Source organism: Neophocaena asiaeorientalis, unplaced genomic scaffold, assembly GCF_003031525.2.
Source record: "Neophocaena asiaeorientalis asiaeorientalis breed wild unplaced genomic scaffold, Neophocaena_asiaeorientalis_V1.1 scaffold264, whole genome shotgun sequence".
Lineage (NCBI taxonomy): Eukaryota > Metazoa > Chordata > Mammalia > Artiodactyla > Phocoenidae > Neophocaena > Neophocaena asiaeorientalis.
In genome coordinates, this window is record NW_020185332.1 from 1567439 (window position 1) to 1589702 (window position 22264).

General features: G+C 36.7%; 1 protein-coding gene across 6 annotated transcripts in view; it reads left to right on the forward strand.

Annotated features, from left to right (window-relative positions):
- Nucleotides 1–22264, forward strand: part of DPP8 (dipeptidyl peptidase 8) — a 57730-nt gene that overhangs the window by 16371 nt on the left and 19095 nt on the right. For all 6 annotated transcript variants that reach the window (XM_024735173.1, XM_024735170.1, XM_024735171.1 and 3 more), the window contains 9 exons: nucleotides 5479–5652; nucleotides 6470–6638; nucleotides 10201–10311; nucleotides 10969–11097; nucleotides 11654–11715; nucleotides 14050–14150; nucleotides 14815–14992; nucleotides 15885–16044; nucleotides 19588–19667. In XM_024735173.1, the coding sequence (XP_024590941.1) occupies nucleotides 5479–5652; nucleotides 6470–6638; nucleotides 10201–10311; nucleotides 10969–11097; nucleotides 11654–11715; nucleotides 14050–14150; nucleotides 14815–14992; nucleotides 15885–16044; nucleotides 19588–19667 (1164 nt within the window). The remainder of the gene's footprint in view (nucleotides 1–5478; nucleotides 5653–6469; nucleotides 6639–10200; nucleotides 10312–10968; nucleotides 11098–11653; nucleotides 11716–14049; nucleotides 14151–14814; nucleotides 14993–15884; nucleotides 16045–19587; nucleotides 19668–22264) is intronic.

Below are 22264 nucleotides of genomic sequence, written 5' to 3' on the forward strand. Positions count from 1 at the left end.
TTCTTCTTTTCTTATATAGGCACTTAATGTTATAAATTTCCCTTTAAGTACCACATTAGCTGTAGCACATACGTTTTGATTTGTTGTGTTTCCATTTTCATTTAATTCAAAATACTTCCTATTTCCCTTTAACCGATAAGTTATTTAGAAGTGTACTATATAGTTTCCAAATATTAGCATATTTTTCATAAATTTGATTTCTAATTTAATTCCACTGTGATCCAAGAACATACTTTGGATGACTTAAATCTTTTCAGTTTTTTTAAGTCTTGTTTTATGGCCCTGAATGTAGTCCATCCTTGTATGTATTCTGTGTTCACTTGAAAAGAATATATGTTCTGTTTTTGTTGGGTCTATAAATGACCATTAGGTCAAATTGGTTTATTGTATTGTTAAAGTCTTCTATGTCTTTACTGATTTTCTGTTTGTTCTATCAGTTATTGAGAGAGAATGTTGAAATCTCCAACCATAATTGTAGATTTGACTGTTTCTCATTGCAGTTCTATTAGTTTTTCCTTTAGTATATATTTTGAAGCTATGTTATTAGGGGTATAAGTGGATAGGATTGTTATATCCTATTCGTAAATCTACTGCTTTCTTAGTTTGAAATGACCTTCTTTATTTCAAGTAATATTCTTTACTCTGAAGTTTACTTTGATGTTAATATAGTCCCTCTAGCTTCCTTTTGATTACTGTTAGCATAGAATAAGCTTTTCCGTTAAAAAAATTTTTTTACTGGCTTTGTTGAGATATAATTCAAATACCATACAATTCACTCAAAGTATACAATTCAATAGTTTTTAAATGTATTCAAAGGGTTGTGTCACCATCATCACCATCTAATTTTAGAACTTTCTGTTATCTGCAAAAGAAACCCATTAGCAGTCATTCCCCATCCTTTCACCCTCTGTACCCCCAGGCCAAGGCAACCACTAATCTACTTTGAGTCTCTATAGATTTGCCTATTCTGAACATTTCATATAAATGGAATTGTATAATATGTGGGCCTTAATGACTGGTTTCTTTCTCTTAGCACAGTATTTTCTGGATTCATTCACACTATAGCAGGTAATAATGCTTCGTTTATTTTTATGACTGAATAATATTCCATTGTATGGCTAGACTACATCTTATTTATCCATCAGTTTATGGATAAAGTTGGGTTGTTTCAGCTTTGGAGCTTATATGAATAATGCTGCTTTTAACATTCAAATGTAAGATTTTGTATAGATTTGTTTTCAGTTCTCTTGGGTATATATCTAGGAGTGGAATTACTGGGTTATGTGGTAACTCCGTGTTTACATTTTTAAGGAACTACTAAATTGCTTTCCGCAGCAGCTGCATCATTTTACATTCCCACCAGCTATGTATAAGGGTTCTAATTTCCTACATCCTCACCAACACTTGTTGTTGTCCGTCATTTTGATTATAGCCATCCTAACGGATGTGAAGTGATATCTCATTGTTATTTAATTTGCATTTCCCTAATGACCAGTAATGCTGACCATTTTTTCATGTGTTTATGGGCCATTTGTATACCTTCTTTAAAGAAATGTCTGGGGAGGGCTTCCCTGGTGGCGTAGCGGTTAAGAATCCACCTGCCAGTGCAGGGGACACAGGTTCAAGCCCTGGTCTGGGAAGATCCCACATGCCGTGGAGCAGCTAAGCCCGTGCGCCGCAACTACTGAGCCTGCGCTGTAGAACCCGCAAGCCACAACTACTGAGCCCACGTGCCACAACTACTGAAGCCCGCACACTTAGAGCCCATGCTCCACAACAAGAGAAGCCACGACAATGAGAAGCCCAAGCACCGCAACGAAGGGTAGCCCCAGCTTGCTGCAACTAGAAGGAAACCCACATGCAGCAACAAAGACCCAAAGCAGCCAAAAATAAATATAATTAATTAATTAATTTTAAAAAAAAGAAAAGAAATGTCTGGGGAATTCCCTGGTGTTCCAGTGGTTAGGACAATGCACTTCCACTGCAGGGAGCCCGGGTTCGATCCCTGCTTGGGGTACTAAGGTCCGGCAAGCTGCATGATGAGGCCTAAAAAAAAAAAAAGGTCTGTGCAAGTCCTTTGCCATTTCAAATTGGGTCCTTTTAATGTTGAATTGTAAGAGTTCTTTATGTATTCTAGATACTGGACTTTATTTTCTCCCATTCTGTGGGTTGTCTTTTTATCTTTTTCTTTAATTGCAGTAATCATTAATTTATTAGTAGAAAATCAGCCATAATTACCTTTGGCAAGTATTTAGTACTATAATCATTAATTTAAATCTATACATTTAAACACATTTTGATCTCTCCTTTATCGAGATAAGACATTTTTGTTACTTCCCCTTTTTTCTATTCTTCATTTACCTTACTCTGAAGTTCTTATACCTTCATTTTAAAAAATTGTGGACATAATACACATAATATAAAATGTATCATCTTAACCATTTTTGAGTGTACATTAGTACATCAGTGGCATTAAGTACATTCACATTGTCGCAAGCATCACCACCATCCATCCACAGAACTCTTTTTGTCTTGCAAAACTGGAATACTGTACTCATTAAACAATAACTTCCCATTACCTCTCTGCCAAGCCCCTGGCAACCACCATTCTACTTTCTGTTCCTATGAGTATGACTACTCCAGGTGCCTCACAGAAGTAGAATCATACAGTATTTGTCCTTTTGTGACTGGCTTATTTCACTTAGCATAATGTCCTTAAGGTTTATCCATGTTGTAGCATGTGTCAGAATGCTAAATATTATTCTATTGTATGTATATACCGCATCTTGTTTGTGTATTCATCCATTAATAGACACTTGAATTGCTTCTACCTTTTGGCTATTATACATAATGCTCCTATGAAGATGGGTATACAAATATCTTTTCATGTCCCTGCTTTCGATTCTTTTAGGTATATACTCAGAGGTGGAATTGCTGGATCATACGATAGTTCCATTTTTATATTTTTGAGGAACTGCCATACTGTTTTCCATGCACCATTTTACATTCACACTAGCAGTGCACAGGAGTTCCAGTTTCTCCACATCCTTGCCAACACTTACTATTTTCTGGCTTTTTGATAGGAGCCATCCTAATGAGTATGAGGTAGTGTCTCATTGTGGTTTGATTTGCTTTTCCCTAATGATTAGTGATATTGAACATCTTTTCATGTACTTATTGGCCATTTGTGTATCTTCTTTGGAGAAATGTCTAATCAAGTCTTTTGCCCACTTTGTTAACCAGGTTGTTTGCAGTTTTTGTTGTTTACTTTCTTGATAATGTCCTGTTGTTTGAATAGGGACCACCAAAAGGATATGTCCAAGTCCTAAAAGTGTCTGTGAATGTGATCTTGTTTAGAAATAGGGTCTTTGCAGATGTAATTAAGTATCTCAAGATGAAATAATTCTGGATTTAGGGTGGGCCCTAAATGCAATCATTGATTGCAAAGTCTACTGAGTAGAGATTCCTGTGCTATACAGTAGGTCCTTATTAGTTATCTGTTTTATATATAGTAGTGTGTATATTTCAATCCCAATCTCCCAGTTTATCCCTCCCCACCCCCCTTACCCCCTGGTCACCATAAGTTTGTTTTCTACATCTGTAACTCTGTTTCTGTTTTGTAGATAAGTTCATTGGTACCCCCTTTTTTTTTAAGATTCCACATATAAGCGATACCATATGATATTTGCCTTTGACTTACTTCACTCAGTATAACAATCTCTAGGTCCATCCATGTTGCTGCAAATGGCATTATTTTGTTCTTTTTTATGGCTGAGCAATATTCCATTGTATATATGTACCACATCTTCTTTATCCATTCCTCTGTTGATGGACATTTAGGTTGCTTCCATGTCCTGGCTATTGTAAATAATGCTGCAGTGAGCACTGGGGTGCATGTATCTTTTCGAATTATGGTTTTTTCCGGATATATAAACTTGGCTACTTTTATTTTTTTTATTTTTTAAATATTTATTTATTTAATTTTTACTTTGGCTGCACTGGGTCTTTGTTGCAACGTACGGATGCGGGCTTAGTTGCCCCACGGCATGTGTGGATCTTAGCTCCCTGACCAGGGATCTAACCTGCGTCCCCTGCATTGGAAGGTGGATTCTTAACCACTGGACCACCAGGGAAGTCCCTGAACTTGGCTACTTTTAAAGTATTAGTCCTTTGGGAGTTCCCTGGCAGTCTGGTGGTTGGAACTCTGCGCTTCCACTGTGGGGGGCCGGTGTTTGATCCCTGGTCAGGGAACTAAGATCCTGCAAGCCATGGCACGGCCAAATAAAATAAAATAACATAACATAACATAAAATAGTGTTAGTCCTTGGTAGCAGAAACCACGTCTGTTTCCCTTATTTACCATTCCTTTATTTATCCCCTTATTTATCATAAAGAACTCTTAGGGAAGATGTGGATGTAAATTTTTAAAACTAGCACTTATTAGATTTTTTTATATATATTTTTTTAAATTTTATATATGTGTCAAATAATATTTTTAGTTTGGGAAGGTCCTTCATCATCAATCATTGATTACAAATATTCTTTGAGGGAGATTTTAACAGATGCTTTAGGTAGGAAAGCAAAAATCAGATTCTGTTCTCAAGTTTTTTTTTTTTTTAATCTATTTCTACTCAGAAATACTGAAAAAAAGTGAAAAACAAAACCATAGCCAAATGAGTAAAAGAGATAGTAACTCTCATAAATTTCAAAGAAGAGATCACTGTACACCATAGTGCATCAGGAAACTTTCCTGGCCAATGTTGAATTAGGGCTAAGGTTTGGGGATATCAGTAAAACTTGGATGGATAGAAAGAAAAATGGCCTCGGGTGGGCTGTGGGCGGGGGGTGATGGAACAAAGGCCAGGAGCAGAACACCGCATATTGGGTTTTACCTCAGTGGTGTGACAAGCCTGACCTAAGGTTTTATTAAAGCAGAATTAGTGGATTAGTGGAAAGGTACTAATGACAGCTGACATTTGAGAACTTTACTCTGTTCTAATCATTGTGCTAAACATTTTACATATTTTTATCTAAGTTAAATTTCACAAAGCTGAAGTAGATGATTTATTACTACTTTGAAAGTGAAGAAAATTACTTTGGAAGAAATTAAACTACTTGCCCAAAGTCAGACTTCTAATGAGAGTCAAAGCCTAGATTCAAACTGCTTGACTTCAGAGTCTGCTCTTAAGTGCATGCAGAACTGCTATATTACATTTAAGTTGTAGAAGATCTTGAATGCCAAGCCAAGGTGATGAGACTTAATTCTTGCTCTCTAATGTATACAGTAATCGTCTAGGGACCCTTTACCAAGAAATTTTTCAGCAGACTTCCTGAAATTAATCTGTTTAAAGTTGCTGGCAAATTTTGGGATCACTCAAAATGTAAACCCAATAATATTGGAGATGCTAGAATTTCAGTGCTAAAAGCAAAAAGCCACCTTTCAGAAGACTGGAATGTGAGACTTTCTTTCTGTATTAGGCAACACTGGACTATGGAATGTATTCTCGAGAAGAAGAACTATTGAGAGAAAGAAAACGAATCGGAACAGTTGGAATTGCTTCTTATGATTATCACCAAGGAAGTGGAACATTTCTATTTCAAGCTGGTAGTGGAATTTATCACGTAAAAGATGGAGGGCCACAAGGATTTACTGTAAGTTGATGTTACTACTTGATAAATCTGTTTTTGGGTCCTGAAGTTATTTGTGTCCAAATCAGAAAGGTAATTAAACAAACTAAAAAATTCTTTTCACTAATTGTTTACTACTAATTTAGTAGTAAAGAAAACAAGAAATATGGGTATTAATTTCCAATTTTAAGAATTAATCATTTTTTCAGTGACATTAGTATACAATTTTTAAAATGCTAAAAACACTTGCTGTGTAGGAAGAATTAGTAAAGGGCATCAGTGCCACTTTTTGAGTAAGTGCTGAGGTGGATATTCGAAGATAATGATATCACAGGGCAATCCCTCTGGTTCCACTAAAAGCTTGATTCATCTCAGTAAATGGTTTTAAATGTTTGATTTTATTCTAGGCAATTTTAATGTGATATCAGAACTATTCTTCTAATAGACTTGTGACGATTCTAGCTTTCATTACGTTTTTATGAGCAAATTATTTTATACTGGTAAAATTAATTAGAAATATTTAATAAGTGAAATAGTCAAATAAGTGTTTAATAAAAGCATGTAACAAACGATAATTACTCTGTTTAAACAGGTTTGGACAACAGAATTTATGAAGTGCTCTTATTTTGTCTTTATTTCTGCTCCTGTTATGCTTATTAATTCATAGAAAAAAAATGAGTCCTTTCTTATAAGTTAAGGCATATGAAAGTACATTTTTCTGGAGAGCAGTTATTATAGTTGATATTATACTTGGGATTAGTATTCGTTTTATAGGAAGGGCGCTGGTAAACAAATATGTATCAGCCTGATACATGCCTTTAAATGTTGTTTACTTTTCTAGCAACAACCCTTACGGCCCAATTTAGTGGAGACTAGTTGTCCCAACATTCGGATGGATCCAAAATTATGCCCAGCGGATCCAGACTGGATTGCTTTTATACATAGCAATGATATATGGATATCCAACATTGTAACGAGAGAAGAAAGGAGGCTTACGTATGTGCACAACGGTAATTCAAGTTCTTCAAATCTACTTTCCTGAAAAGTATTTTTAAATTTTAATTTGCTTTTGCTTACATTTTCCAATTGAAACTTGCTGGGTGATCTTTATATTTTAAACTTAAATCTTTAAAATGAAAAAAGACAAAAGTACAGTGGATAACTGGTATGTACCACCTATATAATGCTCCCTTGTTTTAAGGGTCATTTTCAGACAGCACAACAGTAGCACCTCTGACCTGGTTGTTCTTTTAGCCTAATAAGGCTAGCAGAATTTTCCCCAAAACTGTTCTTTTTTTTTTTTTTTTTAATTTGTATTTTTGGTTGTGTAGAGTCTTAGTTGTGGCACACGGGATCTTCGTTGCAGCATGCGGGATCTTTCGTTGCGGTGCTCGGGCTCTTTGTTGCGGTGCACAGGCTTCTCTCTAGTTGTGGCGTGTGGGTTCCCTCTCTAGTTGTGGTGAGCAGGCTCCAAAGCGCGTGGGGTCTGTAGTTTGCGGCTCACGGGCTCAGTTGCCCTGTGGCATGTGGGATCTTAGTTCCCCAACCACGGATCGAACCTGCGTCTCCTGCACTGAAAGGCAGATTCTTTACCACTGGACCACCAGGGAAGTCCCAAAACTGTTCTGATTAAAATAAAATTTAATTTAAAAAATTAATCTTGTTTTTAGGGAAACAAACAGAAAAATCTAGTACACACTATAAGAACTACTTAAAAATTTGTCTCCCCTTTTTGCAGAGCCTGCTTAGTTATTTTGTCCTAATAGGAAAAATAAAACTTTCTGTATTGTGGAAATTTTTAATTTTTATTGAAGTGACTATAATAATGCTAAGCAGTACTGAAAGCACAGAAAAGATGTGTATGTTTTTCTCCAAAGCTTTTATACAAATGAAAGATGGGAAATAGTGTACTGCTTTTTTTTTTTGAACATGTGAAATAGACCATCTTTTAAAATTTTTAATTAATTTTTGGAGGGCTGCATTGGATCTTTGTTCCTGCACACGGGCTTTCTCTAGTTTTAGTGAGCGGGGTCTACTCTTCACTGTGGTACGCAGGCTTCTCATTGCAGTGGCTTCTCTTTGCAGAGCACGGGCTCTAGGCGTGCAGGTTTCAGTAGTCTTGGCTCATGGGCTCTAGAGCGCAGGCTCAGTAGTAGTGGCGCATGGGCTTAGTTGCTCCGCAGCATGTGGGATCTTCCTGGACCAGGGATCGAACCCGTGTCCCCTGCATTGGCAGGTGGATTCTTAACCACTGCGCCACCAGGGAAGCCCTAGATAGAAAGGTAGGTAGAGAGTAAGCAACATCACTCTTACCCCTCTTATTCACAGTAGGTTTCCACGTGAAAGTCTCCTTTGGGGTGGGTGTAGTCGGTTGGCATGTGCATTTGTTTATTCTCTGCCTCCTATAATAGAGGAATTTAAACCTCTACTCTCAAAGGACATATCTTATTGGGAGAACAAGATGATACCATTTATTCATCTAAGTAATCTTAGTAATTGAGGTCTGTAGTAAGTGATAGGGAGATATAAATGAGCGATACATAGTCTCACATCTAAAGGAGAACAAAATACAAAGCAGTATGGAAGGTATAACTTTGGAGTAGTTGAAAGATCCAAGAAAACTGAGTGCTGGTTTTGGCTATCTCATTAATTCCAAAATTCAGAAACTGAAAACTGAGGTTAGTTTTCATTAGGTTGGTGCTAAAACTCATTTGGTGGCAAAACCTGACCTGAACTGACCTGAGGATATTTATAATCTTAATCCTACTTAGTGTGCCTATTCCTAAATTTGCTGCAGGAATATTAGTATATTTGATTACAGGGTATTTGATTACCCTGCTGGAGAGTGACATAATTATGCATAGATGTATGAATATGAAAAAATCCCCCTAATTCTGAGTTCGAAACACTTCTGGACTCAAAATTTTTGGATAAGGGGTCATTGGTTCATATTGCACATTTGTTTCAGACAACATACAGAAAATACAGATAAGAGAACATAATACAGTGAAACCTGCCTATAAAATTAAAATCACTGCGAGATATTACTACACACCCGTTAGAACACCAAATGTTGGAGAGGAATTTTCATACATTGCTAGTAAGAGTATAGAATAATACAGATACTTTGGAAAACTGTGTGGCAGTTTCTTATAAATTTAAAGATAAATTTTTTACAGTACCCAGCCATTCCAGTCCTAGGTCTTTATTCAAGAGAAAGGAAAACACATGTCCACATAGATTCTTACACAAGAATAATCATAGCATCTTTATTCATAATAGCAACTAGAAGCTGCTCAGATGTCCATTAACAGATGAATGGATAAAAGAACTGTGGTATACAATGAAATACCACTCAGCAACAAACACAGTTGCTGAGTGTATACTGTATGATTTCACTTACATGAAATTCTGGAATATTCAAAACTAAACTATGGTGATAGAAATCAGATCAGTGGTTGTTTCTGAGGCAGGAATGGACATTGACTGGGAAGGGGCATGAGAAAACATTCTGGGGTGTTGGAAATATTCTGTGTCTTGATAGCGTGTGGTTATGCAAGTATATGCATTTTTCAGAGTAAACAGTACACTTAAGATTTTGTAAATTATAAAGCAATTCTTTTTAAAAAGGTTGTTCATAGTCTCACTATTTGGAGAGGACCACATTTTGATTTATATCCTGACACTTTAAAAAATATGTATTTGTATTACACTTTTATAAATGGAATCAGTATACAGGTCATTTAGTAATATGCTTTTTTAAATTCAAGTATATTGTAAACATTTTCCCATGTCATGAAATCTTACATAATTATGACTTTGTAGTTTTTTAGATTGATTGACTGATTGATTTTGGCTGCGCCAGGTCTTAGTTGCGGCGTGCAGGCTTCTTAGTTGCAGCATGCATGTGGGATCTAGTTACCTGACCAGGGCTTAAACCCAGGCTCCCTGCATTAGGAGTGTGGAGCCCTACCCACTGGACCACCAGGGAAATCCCTAGATTTTGTTTTTAAAGCAAGAGTTCCCTTCAGACTATTTGCTGGAAACCTAGGTGTAAAACAGATAAAAGCTCATCTGCTTTGGTTAAATAAGAGGAAGGGGAGGGAGGAGAAATGGTGAATTACATGATCTGTTAGACCCCATTCTCGGTCTAAAGATGTGCTTCTCTGTGTAGGAGAGTAAAAGGTCACCATGACCCTTTACATGTATTCTTTTTCCCATGGTCCTAGCTAAATGGGAAAATAATAACTAACATTTATGGAACACAAACTATGGCTCAGGCTTTTTTCTAAGTACCTTATGTAAAATAACTCATTTAATCCTCATAACAACCATATAAGGTAGGTTCTTATTCCCATTTATATGTGGGTACTGCAGTGGAACGTGATCAGGTGCTTTGCCCAGGGTCAGTCATTTAGTAAATGATGGAACTCAGATTTGAATTCAGTCCATTTAGCTCCACAGTTCACCACTATACTATAGCTGCCTTTCAGAATAAATGGAATCATTCTGCTTTGTACCTATGAAAAGATAGAGAACTTCTGTGATAATTTTGCTTTTATGTTTGTCTAGAGCTAGCCAACATGGAAGAGGATCCAAGATCAGCTGGAGTTGCTACCTTTGTTCTTCAAGAAGAATTTGATAGATATTCTGGTTATTGGTGGTGTCCAGAAGCTGAAACAAGTAAGAGGCTTCAAAATAATATATTACAGGTCAATTAAAGTATTATGAGATTCAACTACCAATTAGTTAACTGCACAGATTCTTAAAATAGATTCTGAAGTGATGAAGATTGGATCCTACCAGTAGTTATTTAGAATATTCAGGCTATATCTCACCGTAATGAGTTCTCATAAAAAACAGGTATATTGTGGTTCAGTACCCCAAGTCCTTCAACTCTCCTTGCCAGGTTTTCATCTAGAAGCTGGTTGGTGGCAACATTGGTGGCAAAATAAAAAATACCACCCCTTAATGGGAGTTGCTATAAAAAACAGGATTGACTAGAGTCTGCATGAACAGATGGCCAAATTAGTGTATGAATGGATCAGAAAAAAAGAGCACAAATTCCTCCTTTTTCTTGGTGTATTCACAAGGATTTTACTAGCTGAGAAATAGCTCTCTAAAGCAGTAGCTTTCAAACTTTTTGACTGTGATCTGGTTAGAAATTTGTTTTACATTCTACCTTAATACATTGTACATATACTCTATACATAAAAGGCAGCATGTTTTATGTATAAACTGTTTTTCACTATGGGAGATATAATACTAGAGGGAATGGTCAATTATGATTACTTTCTGGCATAATTCTCCTAAATTTTCAATATTTAATTTCCTTTTAAGCTCCCAGTGGCAGTAAAATTCTTAGAATTCTGTATGAAGAAAATGATGAATCCGAAGTGGAAATTATTCATGTTACGTCCCCTATGTTGGAAACAAGGAGGGCAGATTCATTCCGTTATCCTAAAACAGGTACTGTATTCCATTGGCATTTATATTCACTCATTCCTGCTTTTCAAACAAGATTCTTTCTGCATTCATCCAAAAGTATGGTCAACATGGATATTTTACAGATTTAGTAAGGATGGATTGTTTAAGTGTCTCTGAAGTAGGTTTTTTAATTACAGGCTGATCCTTTTTAATTATGTCAAAGGTGAGGAAGTGCACAAAACTGATTATTTCAAGAAATGAATAAAGAAGTACTTTTGCTAGGAAATAAAGATTTTTAAGGGATTATGTTCTTAATAAATTAGTAATTTTTTCCCATATTGCTATTTACAGCGTTTCAATTGTGAAATGATATGAATTCCCCTTCATTACGAACTAACTCTTGATGTTTTTCAGCTTTTTTTTTATAGCCATATTAAAAATTATGAATTGAAAAGGAGTTTTGAGATACTTATGCAATAAAGTCCTGACTATATGCAACATTCCTCATTTGACTAAAGTATAAAAAGGATTGATCTGGCAAAATTCGTTTGAATAATTTTGGATATGCATTACTATTCATTTATGTCTCTTTCTAAAGGCACAGCAAATCCAAAAGTCACTTTTAAGATGTCGGAAATACTGATTGATGCTGAAGGAAGGGTAAGTATAAAATGTTAACTTTTTGTATCATTTGACTAGGCTGTCAGTAGAGATTTTAGATATGCTTTTTTATTTTTTGGACTTGTTGAACTTGCTGAGACATCTACAGATCATGATTTCAGGTTGACCTAATTTTCTACTTTGAAAACTTTCTGCTGGTTCCCAAGATAGGAATATAGGGATATGCATATTTACCACTCCTTTCCAGTATTTTTCCTCTTTGCCTGTGTTAATTCTCCAGATCAGTATTTCTTAAATAGTGGTTACTGACTGGTGAGTCACCTTCTGTGTTGAATAGATGTCTACAGTAGATTAAATATCCCTCATTTCTTTAATACTGCTACTTTCCATTTGGGCAGATGCTTATAAGCTTAATGCACACAAAATTAATTTAAAAACAGTCTTCTCTGCTAGACTTTTTTAACAACTTTATTGAAGTATAATTTTATATATATATATATACACACACACACACACAGTTTAAATATTTATTTATTTATTTGGCTGCACAGGTTCTTTTTAGTTGTGGCACGTGGGGTCTTCGTTGCCGTGTGCGGGATCTTTTTTAGTCGTGGCATGTGGGATCTAGTTCCCTGACCAGGGATCGAACCTGGGCCCCCTACACTGTGAGTGCAGAGTCTTAACCACTGGACCGCCAGGGAGGTCCCTGAAATATAATTCACATACAATACAATTCACTCATTTAAAGTTTAAAATGGCCTTTAGTATATTCACAGAATTGTGCAGCCATCACCACAGTCAATTTTAGAACATTTTCATTACCCCTGAAAGAAACTCACATCCCTTAATCATCACCCCCAAACCTTTCCATGCCCCACAACCCTGGGCAACCACTAATCTACTTTGTATCTATGGATTTGCTTATTCTGGACATTTCTTATAAATGAAATCATACAGTATCTAGTTTGAGTTCTTTCACTTAGCATCATGTTTTCAAGCACTAATCATGTTGGCACCACGTAACAGTATTTCACTGCTTTTTATCGCCCAAAAATATTCCATTGTATGGATATACCACATTTTATTTATCCTAGCCATCCTAGTGGATTTGAAGTTGCACCTTACTGTGGTTTTTTTTTTTTGTTTTTTAATTAATTTATTTATTTATTGGCTGTGTTGATTCTTCCTTGCTGCGTGTGGGCTTTTCTCTAGTTGCAGCGAGCAGGGGCCACTCCCCGTTGCGGTGCATGGGCTTCTCACCGGAGTGGCTTCTCTTGTTGCAGAGCATGGACTCTAGGCGCACAGGCTTCAGTAGCTGCGGCAGTGGGCTCAGTAGTTGTGGCTCATGGGCTTTGTTGCTCTGTGGCATGTGGGATCTTCCCGGACCAGGGCTCGAACCCGTGTCCCCTGCATTGGCAGGTGGACTCTTAACTACTGCGCCACCAAGGAAGCCCCCTTACTGTGGTTTTGATTTACATTTTTCTGATGGCTAATGATGTTGAGCATCTTTTCATGTGCTTATTGGCCATTTGTATATCTTCTTTGGAGAACTGTCTATTCAGATCCTTTGTCCATTTTTTAAAAAGTATATTTAAAATTGTGTTAGACTATTAAGGGAAAGAAGTTTGCTTACTCAGGACCATTTCACTAATATATTACAAAAATAGTATTTTAAGCTAAAATAAAAGGAACTAGAGACTATTAGTTTTCTTAGATACTAGAGTCTATAAAGTGATTAAAATCTGATTTTACCAGTTATTATCAAGAGTTCTGTTAGTATAAACTCACGGGAAAAGACATTTAGACTATGCTGATTCTTGTAGTTAGAACTTTTCAGGTGTAGAGCACCAGTATAGGTAACCCATGACTTACTGCTGGTTTTGTTAATCCTGTGTACCTAAGACTGAAAAAGTATGCTGTTAAAGATAGTGATTTAGGGCTTCCCTGGTGGTACAGTGGTTGGGAATCCGCCTGCCAATGCAGGGGACACGGGTTCGGGCCCTGGTCCGGGAGGATCCCACATGCTGCGGAGCGACTGAGCCTGTGCGCCACAACTGCTGAGCCTGAGCTCTGGAGCCCTTGATCCACAACTACTGAAGCCTGTGTGCCACAACTACTGAAGCCTGTAGAGCCCGCGCTCCACAACAAAGAGAAGCCACTGCAATGAGAAACCCATGCACTGCAACGAAGAGTAGCCCCCGCTCGCTGCAACTAGAGAAAGCTCGCGCGCAGCAATGAAGACCCAATGCAGCCAAAAATAAAATAAAAAATAAATTTATAAAAAAAAAAAAAAGATAGTGATTTAAGTAGACCAATAAGCTAGTTACTTATCTCAGTTTTCTATAACTAGATTCCTTTTTTCTTTTTTAATAGCTTATAGATGTCATAGATAAGGAACTAATTCAGCCTTTTGAGATTCTGTTTGAAGGAGTTGAATATATTGCCAGAGCTGGATGGACTCCAGAGGGAAAATAGTGCGTATGTTAAATTGCCACTTCTTTACAAATAATTTAGGACCCAGAACTGTCTGTGCTGATAGGTTTTCCTTTCCGTTGGAGCTGTCTTCACATGTAAATTTGAAGTGTAGATAGTTCTGCACAAAGAATTTTTCCTGAACTAAGTGGACTTGTAATCCTATAAGCATAGGTGCATTGCATTTTAATTCTGTCTCTTAGCCAGTCACAGTTTCACAGTGTTATTTGTGGTTAAATTGTATGACTTTTAGGCTCACATATAAGTATATATTTTTTTAATTGAATAATTAAGCAGAAACATTTGTAGAGCCTTATGTGAAGATGATTACATGTAGTTCCTGTGTCTAATGTGGACAGCAGGAGTTTCACGAGGCATTTATCGACATTAAAGGGAGAAAACAATTTCAAAGGCCATCTGTGATTTTGGAAATTTAAAGAAAACTACTTTTAAAAACTCTACTCAAGCTTAACTTTTAAAAATAAGTGTAGAATAAGCTAATACTTTTAATTAGCCGTTTGTAAGTGATAATTTAACATATACTAAAGCAATACTTTCATTGTGATTATAGAAATAACTGATGGGTGCTAGGGGAAAGATTAGTGGAATATTCATTTTCTGAAGAGTGTGCTTTATTTTGTGCTTTTCTTTTGTTTATTTAAATAGTGCGTGGGCTATCCTACTAGATCGCTCCCAAACTCGCCTACAGATAGTGTTGATCTCACCTGAATTATTTATCCCAGTAGAAGATGATGCCATGGAAAGACAGAGACTCATCGAGTCAGTACCTGACTCTGTGACGCCACTGATTATCTATGAAGAAACAACAGACATCTGGATAAATGTATGCATGTTTTCTTGTACTTGGTTTGAATATTTTCTCAGAATGCTAAAGCAAATGAAGCTCGATAGCAAACTATCAAAATGAATTTTTTGAGTTCAAAGTAACCTTGAATGTTATTTGCTTAGTTTGAACATTTTCAGATTGGAATGTTGGTTCCAGAATGGGTAATGGTTTGTACATAAAAGGTAGATGCCACTGAAATGACATCCCCCTGGCTGCAGAATTGCCCTTGTTTCTGGACACATCAGATAATGAAAACACAGCCTCATTAGTGCCTCTGAGAGGACCACAAGAATCCTGTCCAGAAAAGACTTTCTCTTTTAACTCTTTTAAGTTGGCAAACTATACCAAAATATAACAGTTTGGGATTGAATTTTTCATTTTCCAGTTTAGTGGAAAAAACTTAAACAAGATACAAAATAAATAAAGCCAGCTCACTCCCTGGCTGAATATAGGCTTCATGTGATTCACCTAAAACAGGTGAACATCTGTTTTCCCTTGAACTGTTAGAATATTTCTCTCTGGAAAAGAAAAGTAAAAGACATTTTTCCTCATCACTTCTGTAATAAGATTTATATCATTAAACAAACTTCGTGCCGTGTTTCAAAGAATTTCAGAGATGGTGAGTAAGAAACAGCTTTTGGTCATATTTTTCTTTTTTCTCCATTTGGAAACACTTATTTCTCAGTAGATGAAGTCTTTGACTAAAGTAAGGGAAACGTGAAAGGCCTAGGCAAAATCTCTAATTGTACATATACCATACACCCTAGCCTGACAGTTATTATATTTCAGAGTATGTTTATCAAGTAATTCTTCTTTTTCTGGCTTAATTGAATTGTTTATGTAGTATTTTCATTAATGTGTATAGTAAATTAAGCTATTCATTTTACAGATCCATGACATCTTTCATGTTTTTCCCCAAAGTCATGAAGATGAAATTGAATTTATTTTTGCCTCTGAATGCAAAACAGGTTTTCGTCATTTATATAAAATCACATCCATTTTAAAGGAGAGCAAATACAAACGATCCAGTGGTGGGCTGCCTGCCCCAAGTAAGAAATCCTTTTTTATTTAAAAAGGGAAAAACGTTGGGGGCAGAAGGTGGGAGGGGCAGGTAATGTAATGTCTTTTTTGTGTACTTTATAAGCATAGGACAAAGTTCTTGATGGATACATAATAAACTATTAATAGTGGGTAATCTCTGGGTATTGGGATTATTTACTTTTACTTTCTGTTTTTGCCTTAACTATACATTTTGTTTAAAGTGAGCTCATATAATTTTTATATTAAAAAAGCTAGTTTTAAAATGTTACAAAGTTATTAGATATTTGTGCATACTAGATTTTTTTATACTGTCTGCATCTACACTGAAGTTGATTTATAGGCATAGCTCTTCAGGTTGATATAATTATGTTTCCCAAAGTGAAATTAAACATTATGTCAACTGAAGTCAGTTTCTTTTTAAAAAGTGATGGTTTTCCTTCTGGGAAATGTAATACAGAATGTGTAAGCCTAGGAAAAATGAAATGGTACATTGAATACTCCTGTGTTTTTAAAAAATTGAGTTATGGTTTTCTACTTTAATAATATAGAGTTTGTTTTGGAATAGTAGGCATTTAATGATGTTATGTTACATGCTTTACTGCCATTTGTAACTTAACAGACTCAACATAGCCATTTTTTAAAAACTGTAGTAAAATATACAAACCAAAATTTATCATTTTAACTTTTAAGTGTGCGGTTTCATGGCATTAAGTGTATTCATATTGTTCTGCAACCATCACCACCATCCATCTCCAGAACTTTTTTCATTTTCCAAAACTGAAACTATCCAATAAATAATACCCGATTTAGTGGAAAATAAGTAACTTCTCATTCCTTCCTCCCCTCAGCCCCTGGCAACCACTTTCTGTCTCTATGAATTTGACTACTCTAGATACCTCATATAAGTGGAATCATACAGGTCTGTCCTTTTATGACTGGCTTATTTCATTTAGCATAGTGTCTTCAAGGTTCAGCCAGGTTGTAGCATGTGTCAAAATGTCCTTCCTTTTTAAGGTTGAATAATATTCCATTGTATACAGAAACACATTTTGTTTATCCATTCACCTATCCATGAACAGATGGGTTGCTTCTACCTTTTGACTGTTGTGAATAATGCTGTAATGAGCATGGGTGGACAGACATCTGTTTCAGACCCTGCTTTCGATTCTTTTGGGTATATACCCAGAAGCGAAATTGCTGGATATGGTAACTCTTTTTGTAATTTTTTAAGGAACCACCATACTCTTTTCCATAGCAGCTGCACCTTAGTACAGTCCCATTAGAAGTGCACAGAAGTTCAAATTTCTCCACATCTTCGCTAGCACTTGTTATTTTCTGGGTGTAGTTTTTTTTGTTTGTTTTGGTTTCGTTTTTGTTTTGTGGGGGTTTTTTGCTAAGAGCCATCCTAGTGGGTGTGAAACGGTATGTCATTGTGCTTTTGATTTGCATTTTCCTAATGATTAGTAACATTATCATGTTGCTTAGCCATTTGTATATCTTCTTTAGAGAAATGTCTATTTGAATCCTCTGCCGACTTTTTAGTGGGTTGTTTGTTTTTTCAACATGGCCTTTTTTTAATATATATATAAATTTATTTATTTATTTTTGGCTGCGTTGGGTCTTCATTGCTGCGTGCAGGCTTTCTCTAGTTGCGGTGAGCAAGGGCTACTCTTCGTTGCAGTGCGCGGGCTTCTTACTGCAGTGGCTTCTCTTGTTGCAGAGCACAGGCTCTAGGCATGTGGGCTAAAGTAGTTGGGGCATGCGGGCTAAAGTAGTTGGGGCATGCGGGCTCAGTAGTTGTGACTCATGGGCTCTAGTAGTTGTGGCGCACAGGCTTAGTTGCTCCGTGGCACGTGGGATCTTCCCGGACCAGGGCTCGAACCCATGTCCCCTGCATTGGCAGGTGGATTCTTAACCACTGCACCATCAGGGAAGTCCTCAACATGGTCTTTTAAATATCACTCTTACTTGGGAAACAGTGAGCTACATCTTAGGACAGCAAAGTAAATACTGCCTATGACTTTGCTTCTTCTCTTAGCCTAATTGTTTTTTAATCAGACAGGAGCTTATATATCCAAGATTGAGACTTCTTCCCTAAGAGCCTTAGTTTAACTTGGCCCTTAGCATGAAATTGCCCTTACCAGTTCCTCTGTTGTTCAGAAATTAAATCTACTTATGGAATTCTGGAAAGTTTAGTGATGAAGACTGGTCAGAGAGCTTGAATAGTAGTTAATTAACTAAAGCAGCATTCTTGAGACAGTGATAAAAAGATGATAACTTAAAATTTGATGCTCCTGTTGAAGAATAAGAACTGTCACCTTAGCTAACATTCTTCTCAGAACACCTAGCTTCTTTTCCCTCTCAGTGTCTGTTTCTGGGCCCCTCAGTTTGTCTACCTCTTCTTTCCGTTTCCCTCCTTTATACTTAGTCTTTCTTGCTCCAGATCTTCCTCCTTTTCTTGATGTCCATTTTATTTTCTTCTTCCCTCCTTTATTCCATGAGTGTCTATAATGTGTAACAATTAGTATTTTTTTAAATATTTATTTATTTATTTGGTTGCACTGGGTCTTAATTGCAGCAGGTGGGCTCCTTAGTTGTGGCATGCATGTGGGATCTGGTTCCCTGAGCAGGGATCAAACCCGGACCCCCTACATTGGGAGCACGGAGTCTTAACCACTGCGCCGCTAGGGAAGTCCCAATTAGTATTTATTATATGTTAAATAATATTTATTTTCTGGTGATAAAATTTAAAGTACTAAGTTGAATTTTTGTATCTAAGAAAAAGAAAAGGAGTCTATTTTATTTAACTTGAGTAGGACTCTACTTAAGATCCTGTATCATTTCACCATCTCAGCTTGTCCTCAGCTGTCACTCCCCAGAGCCAGAGCTGGTAGCAGCTAGGCATAGAGCAGTGGTTCCATTTTTTTAACTTTCTCCTTATGCCACTGAGAGAGCCTCATCTACCAAGACAGAATCTTATTAAGATAAATGAGACATGTTGGTATGGACTATGGTAATACCCAATTTGTTTTTGGCAAATGAAAAACAGTTGTATTAAAATTTTCCTTTCTGGCTTCTTAGGTAGTTTGTTGCATTTCTGGAAGAAATGCCTTATTGACCCATTAGATTTTTTTATCTTTCTAACCAAGGGTCTAGGAATGCAAGTGCTTTTGAGTTCTTTTCTGTCTTTGCCGTAACAATCTATTTTGCTGTTTTCACTTTATTTACATGGATTATTCCATTATTATTATGAAGACTCATAACTTGGAATTTTGTTTAACTTTAGACTTTATTATAAGGTGAAATTCACATAACATTAGCCATTTTAAAGTGAACATTTAAAATGAACTGTGGCATTTAGTACATTTACAGAGTTGTGCAACTACCTACCACCTCTATCTAGTTCCAAAACATTTTCATTACTCCAGACATAACTTAGAATTTTTCAGTGTTAACTTTTTGGAAAAAAGAGTTTAGAATACTATTTTTCATTGTTTCATTTGCTTGTAGTCTGGTGTAGAGTGCTGAATTATGATTATGTTTATCTTCAGGTGATTTCAAGTGCCCTGTCAAAGAGGAAATAGCAATTACCAGCGGTGAATGGGAAGTTCTTGGCCGGCATGGATCTAATGTATGTTCTTTTATTCTACTGATATATTTAGTCAACATCAGCTGTGTGTATGCAGTACTAAAAATCAGTAGTGCAACTTCCTATGACCCCAGTATTTTGAAAATATTTTTAGTGCCTAAAAGAACCCAGTTTGTTGGAAAAGAAGAGTCTTAGTTTAAATTATAAATCTTACCCATTTTATAACCCTAGTATTAGATGTAACTAAAGGTCACCATTTTCAAATACAGTGTTGCTACTTAATAAGGAAAGGGCTGGTCCATGCTTTTCGAGTCTAGCAAAAGTGAGTTATGATGTAGTTCGAAAATTATTTCTAAATCTCTTATAGACTACTTGTGTCATTTCTACATTAGAAAATGTATTTACTACTTCTGAAGTAGTGATGCTGTTTCATTCACCTGTTTATCTTATCTCACAAATTTGAAGTTTCATCTACCACCTGCAGAATTTGATGAACATTTATACAGAGCGTAGATTGATAAGGAAGAGGAGGGAAATCCACCCTCTGTTTCACTCTTGGCATATGGCTTTCTGTAGTAATTCAGTGAATTCTAATTTTATTTCTTTTGCCTTTTATAGTACCTTGTGTTTGTTTCAACTTTCAGTTAGGTGGTCAGTTTCATGAGATCTCTAAGAAAGCCATCCTTTATGTGTGATACGTACAGTTAAGTTGATGTATGCTACCAGGATTTAGTGAAGGCCTGTGATTTCCTCAAATTGATTCGGAGATTTACTGAAGGATTATATATACTGGCTACTATAGAAGTCACTCGTAGTCCCCAAGGTGATTAAGGAGAAAGAATGAAGATCCAGGTCCCAGGTTTGTTTTTGTTGGTAAAAACTTTAGAATATAATAGGCGACCTTTAAAGTCTTGTTTCCACTGAGAGTGTCACATGACCTTTTGGTTATATATTCAATATATTTTTTTGTCTTTGGGGACGTTGGATGTTATTGTCACCTGAGAAAAATCTTACAGTGTAATTCTAAGTTCTGATAATAAAAATTTACACTAATGTAAACTTCATGCTGTGTAATGGACAATACTGAGGGAATCCCCAAAATTGTATTTATGCAGATCTGAACCTTATTTGGGCAACCTAAGTGTCTTTCTACTACTTGCCATAATGTACATCAATTTTCTTCTTTATGTCATGCTTATTTATGTGATGTGTCTCTCTTTCTTACTCTTCTATTTTCTGTCTATTCTTGCTTTACTTTTTTTAAGTTACCTTTCCCTTCTTTACTTTTGCCAGTGACCTGTTCACACCCAAAGATTTCTAATGACCGTAATTGAGTAAATCTTTGAGGCTTTTAAACCCATGTGCCCCTTAGCGTTCTCAAAGTGTGTTTACTGGACCACAGAGGATCAGCATCACCTGGGAACTTTTTAGAACTACAAATTCTTGGCCCCCCTCGCCCCCCAGACCTCCTGAATCAAAAAGTCTGGGGGTGGGACCCAGCAATTTGTTTCACAAGCCCCTCAGGTGATTCTGATATTCATGTGACGCTGAAACCCTCAGGTGTTTCATGTAAAGTTGCTACATGAAACAAAGAAAAGGGGAATGAGGAATTAACCAGTTATTTATGCAGTTTTGAGAGGCCTGACTTCCAACTGCTAGGTCAAGAGCAGAACCAGTCCTGACGTTTTGCACAGATTAACACATACCTGTGAAGCTTCATGAATGTTTGTTCTGCAACTTCCTTGTATTCTTTCTGTCTATGTCATATAGGTCTACTTAATGTCAACTGTGTTTATTTCTCTATCCATGCTAAGAAAATGTTTATAATGACTAAGAGGAAGCTTCTTGGAGAAAATGTGGCATTTAAAAATACTTGCTTTTAGAAATGTACTTGTGTTTTCTTTGCTGTATAAAACAGTTTGAATTTTTAAAAATTATTTATTTTATTTATTTATTTTTGGCTGTGTTGGGTTTTCGTTGCTGCACGCGGGCTTTCTCTAGTTGTGGTGAGCGGGGGCTACTGTTTGTTGGGGTGCACAGGCTTCTCACTGCAGTGCCTTCTCTTGTTGCGGAGCACGGGCTCTAGGCGCGTGGGCTCAGTAGTTGTGGCTCGTGGGCTCTAGAACGCAGGCTCAGTAGTTGTGGCGCACAGGCTTAGTTGCTACACGGCATATGGGATATTCCTGGTCCAGGGATCGAACCCGTGTCCCCTGCATTAGCAAGCAGATTCTTTTTTTTTTTTTGACTGTTTATTTTTTTTAACATCTTTATCGGAGTATAATTGCTTTACAATGGTGTGTTAGTTTCTGCTTTATAACAAAGTGAATCAGCTATACACATACCTATATCCCCATATGTCTTCCCTCTTGCGTCTCCCTCCCACCCTCCCTATCCCACCCCTCTAGGTGGTCACAAAGCACCGAGCTGATCTCCCTGTGCTATGTGGCTGCTTCCCACTAGCTATCTATTTTGCATTTGGTAGTGTATATATGTCAGTGCCACTCTCTCACTTCATCCCAGCTTACCCTGGGGGACTCCCTGTGTCCTCAAGTCTATTCTCTACATCTGAGTCTCTATTCCTGTCCTGACAGGTGATTCTTAACCACTGCGCCACCATGGAAGCCCACACAGTTTGAATT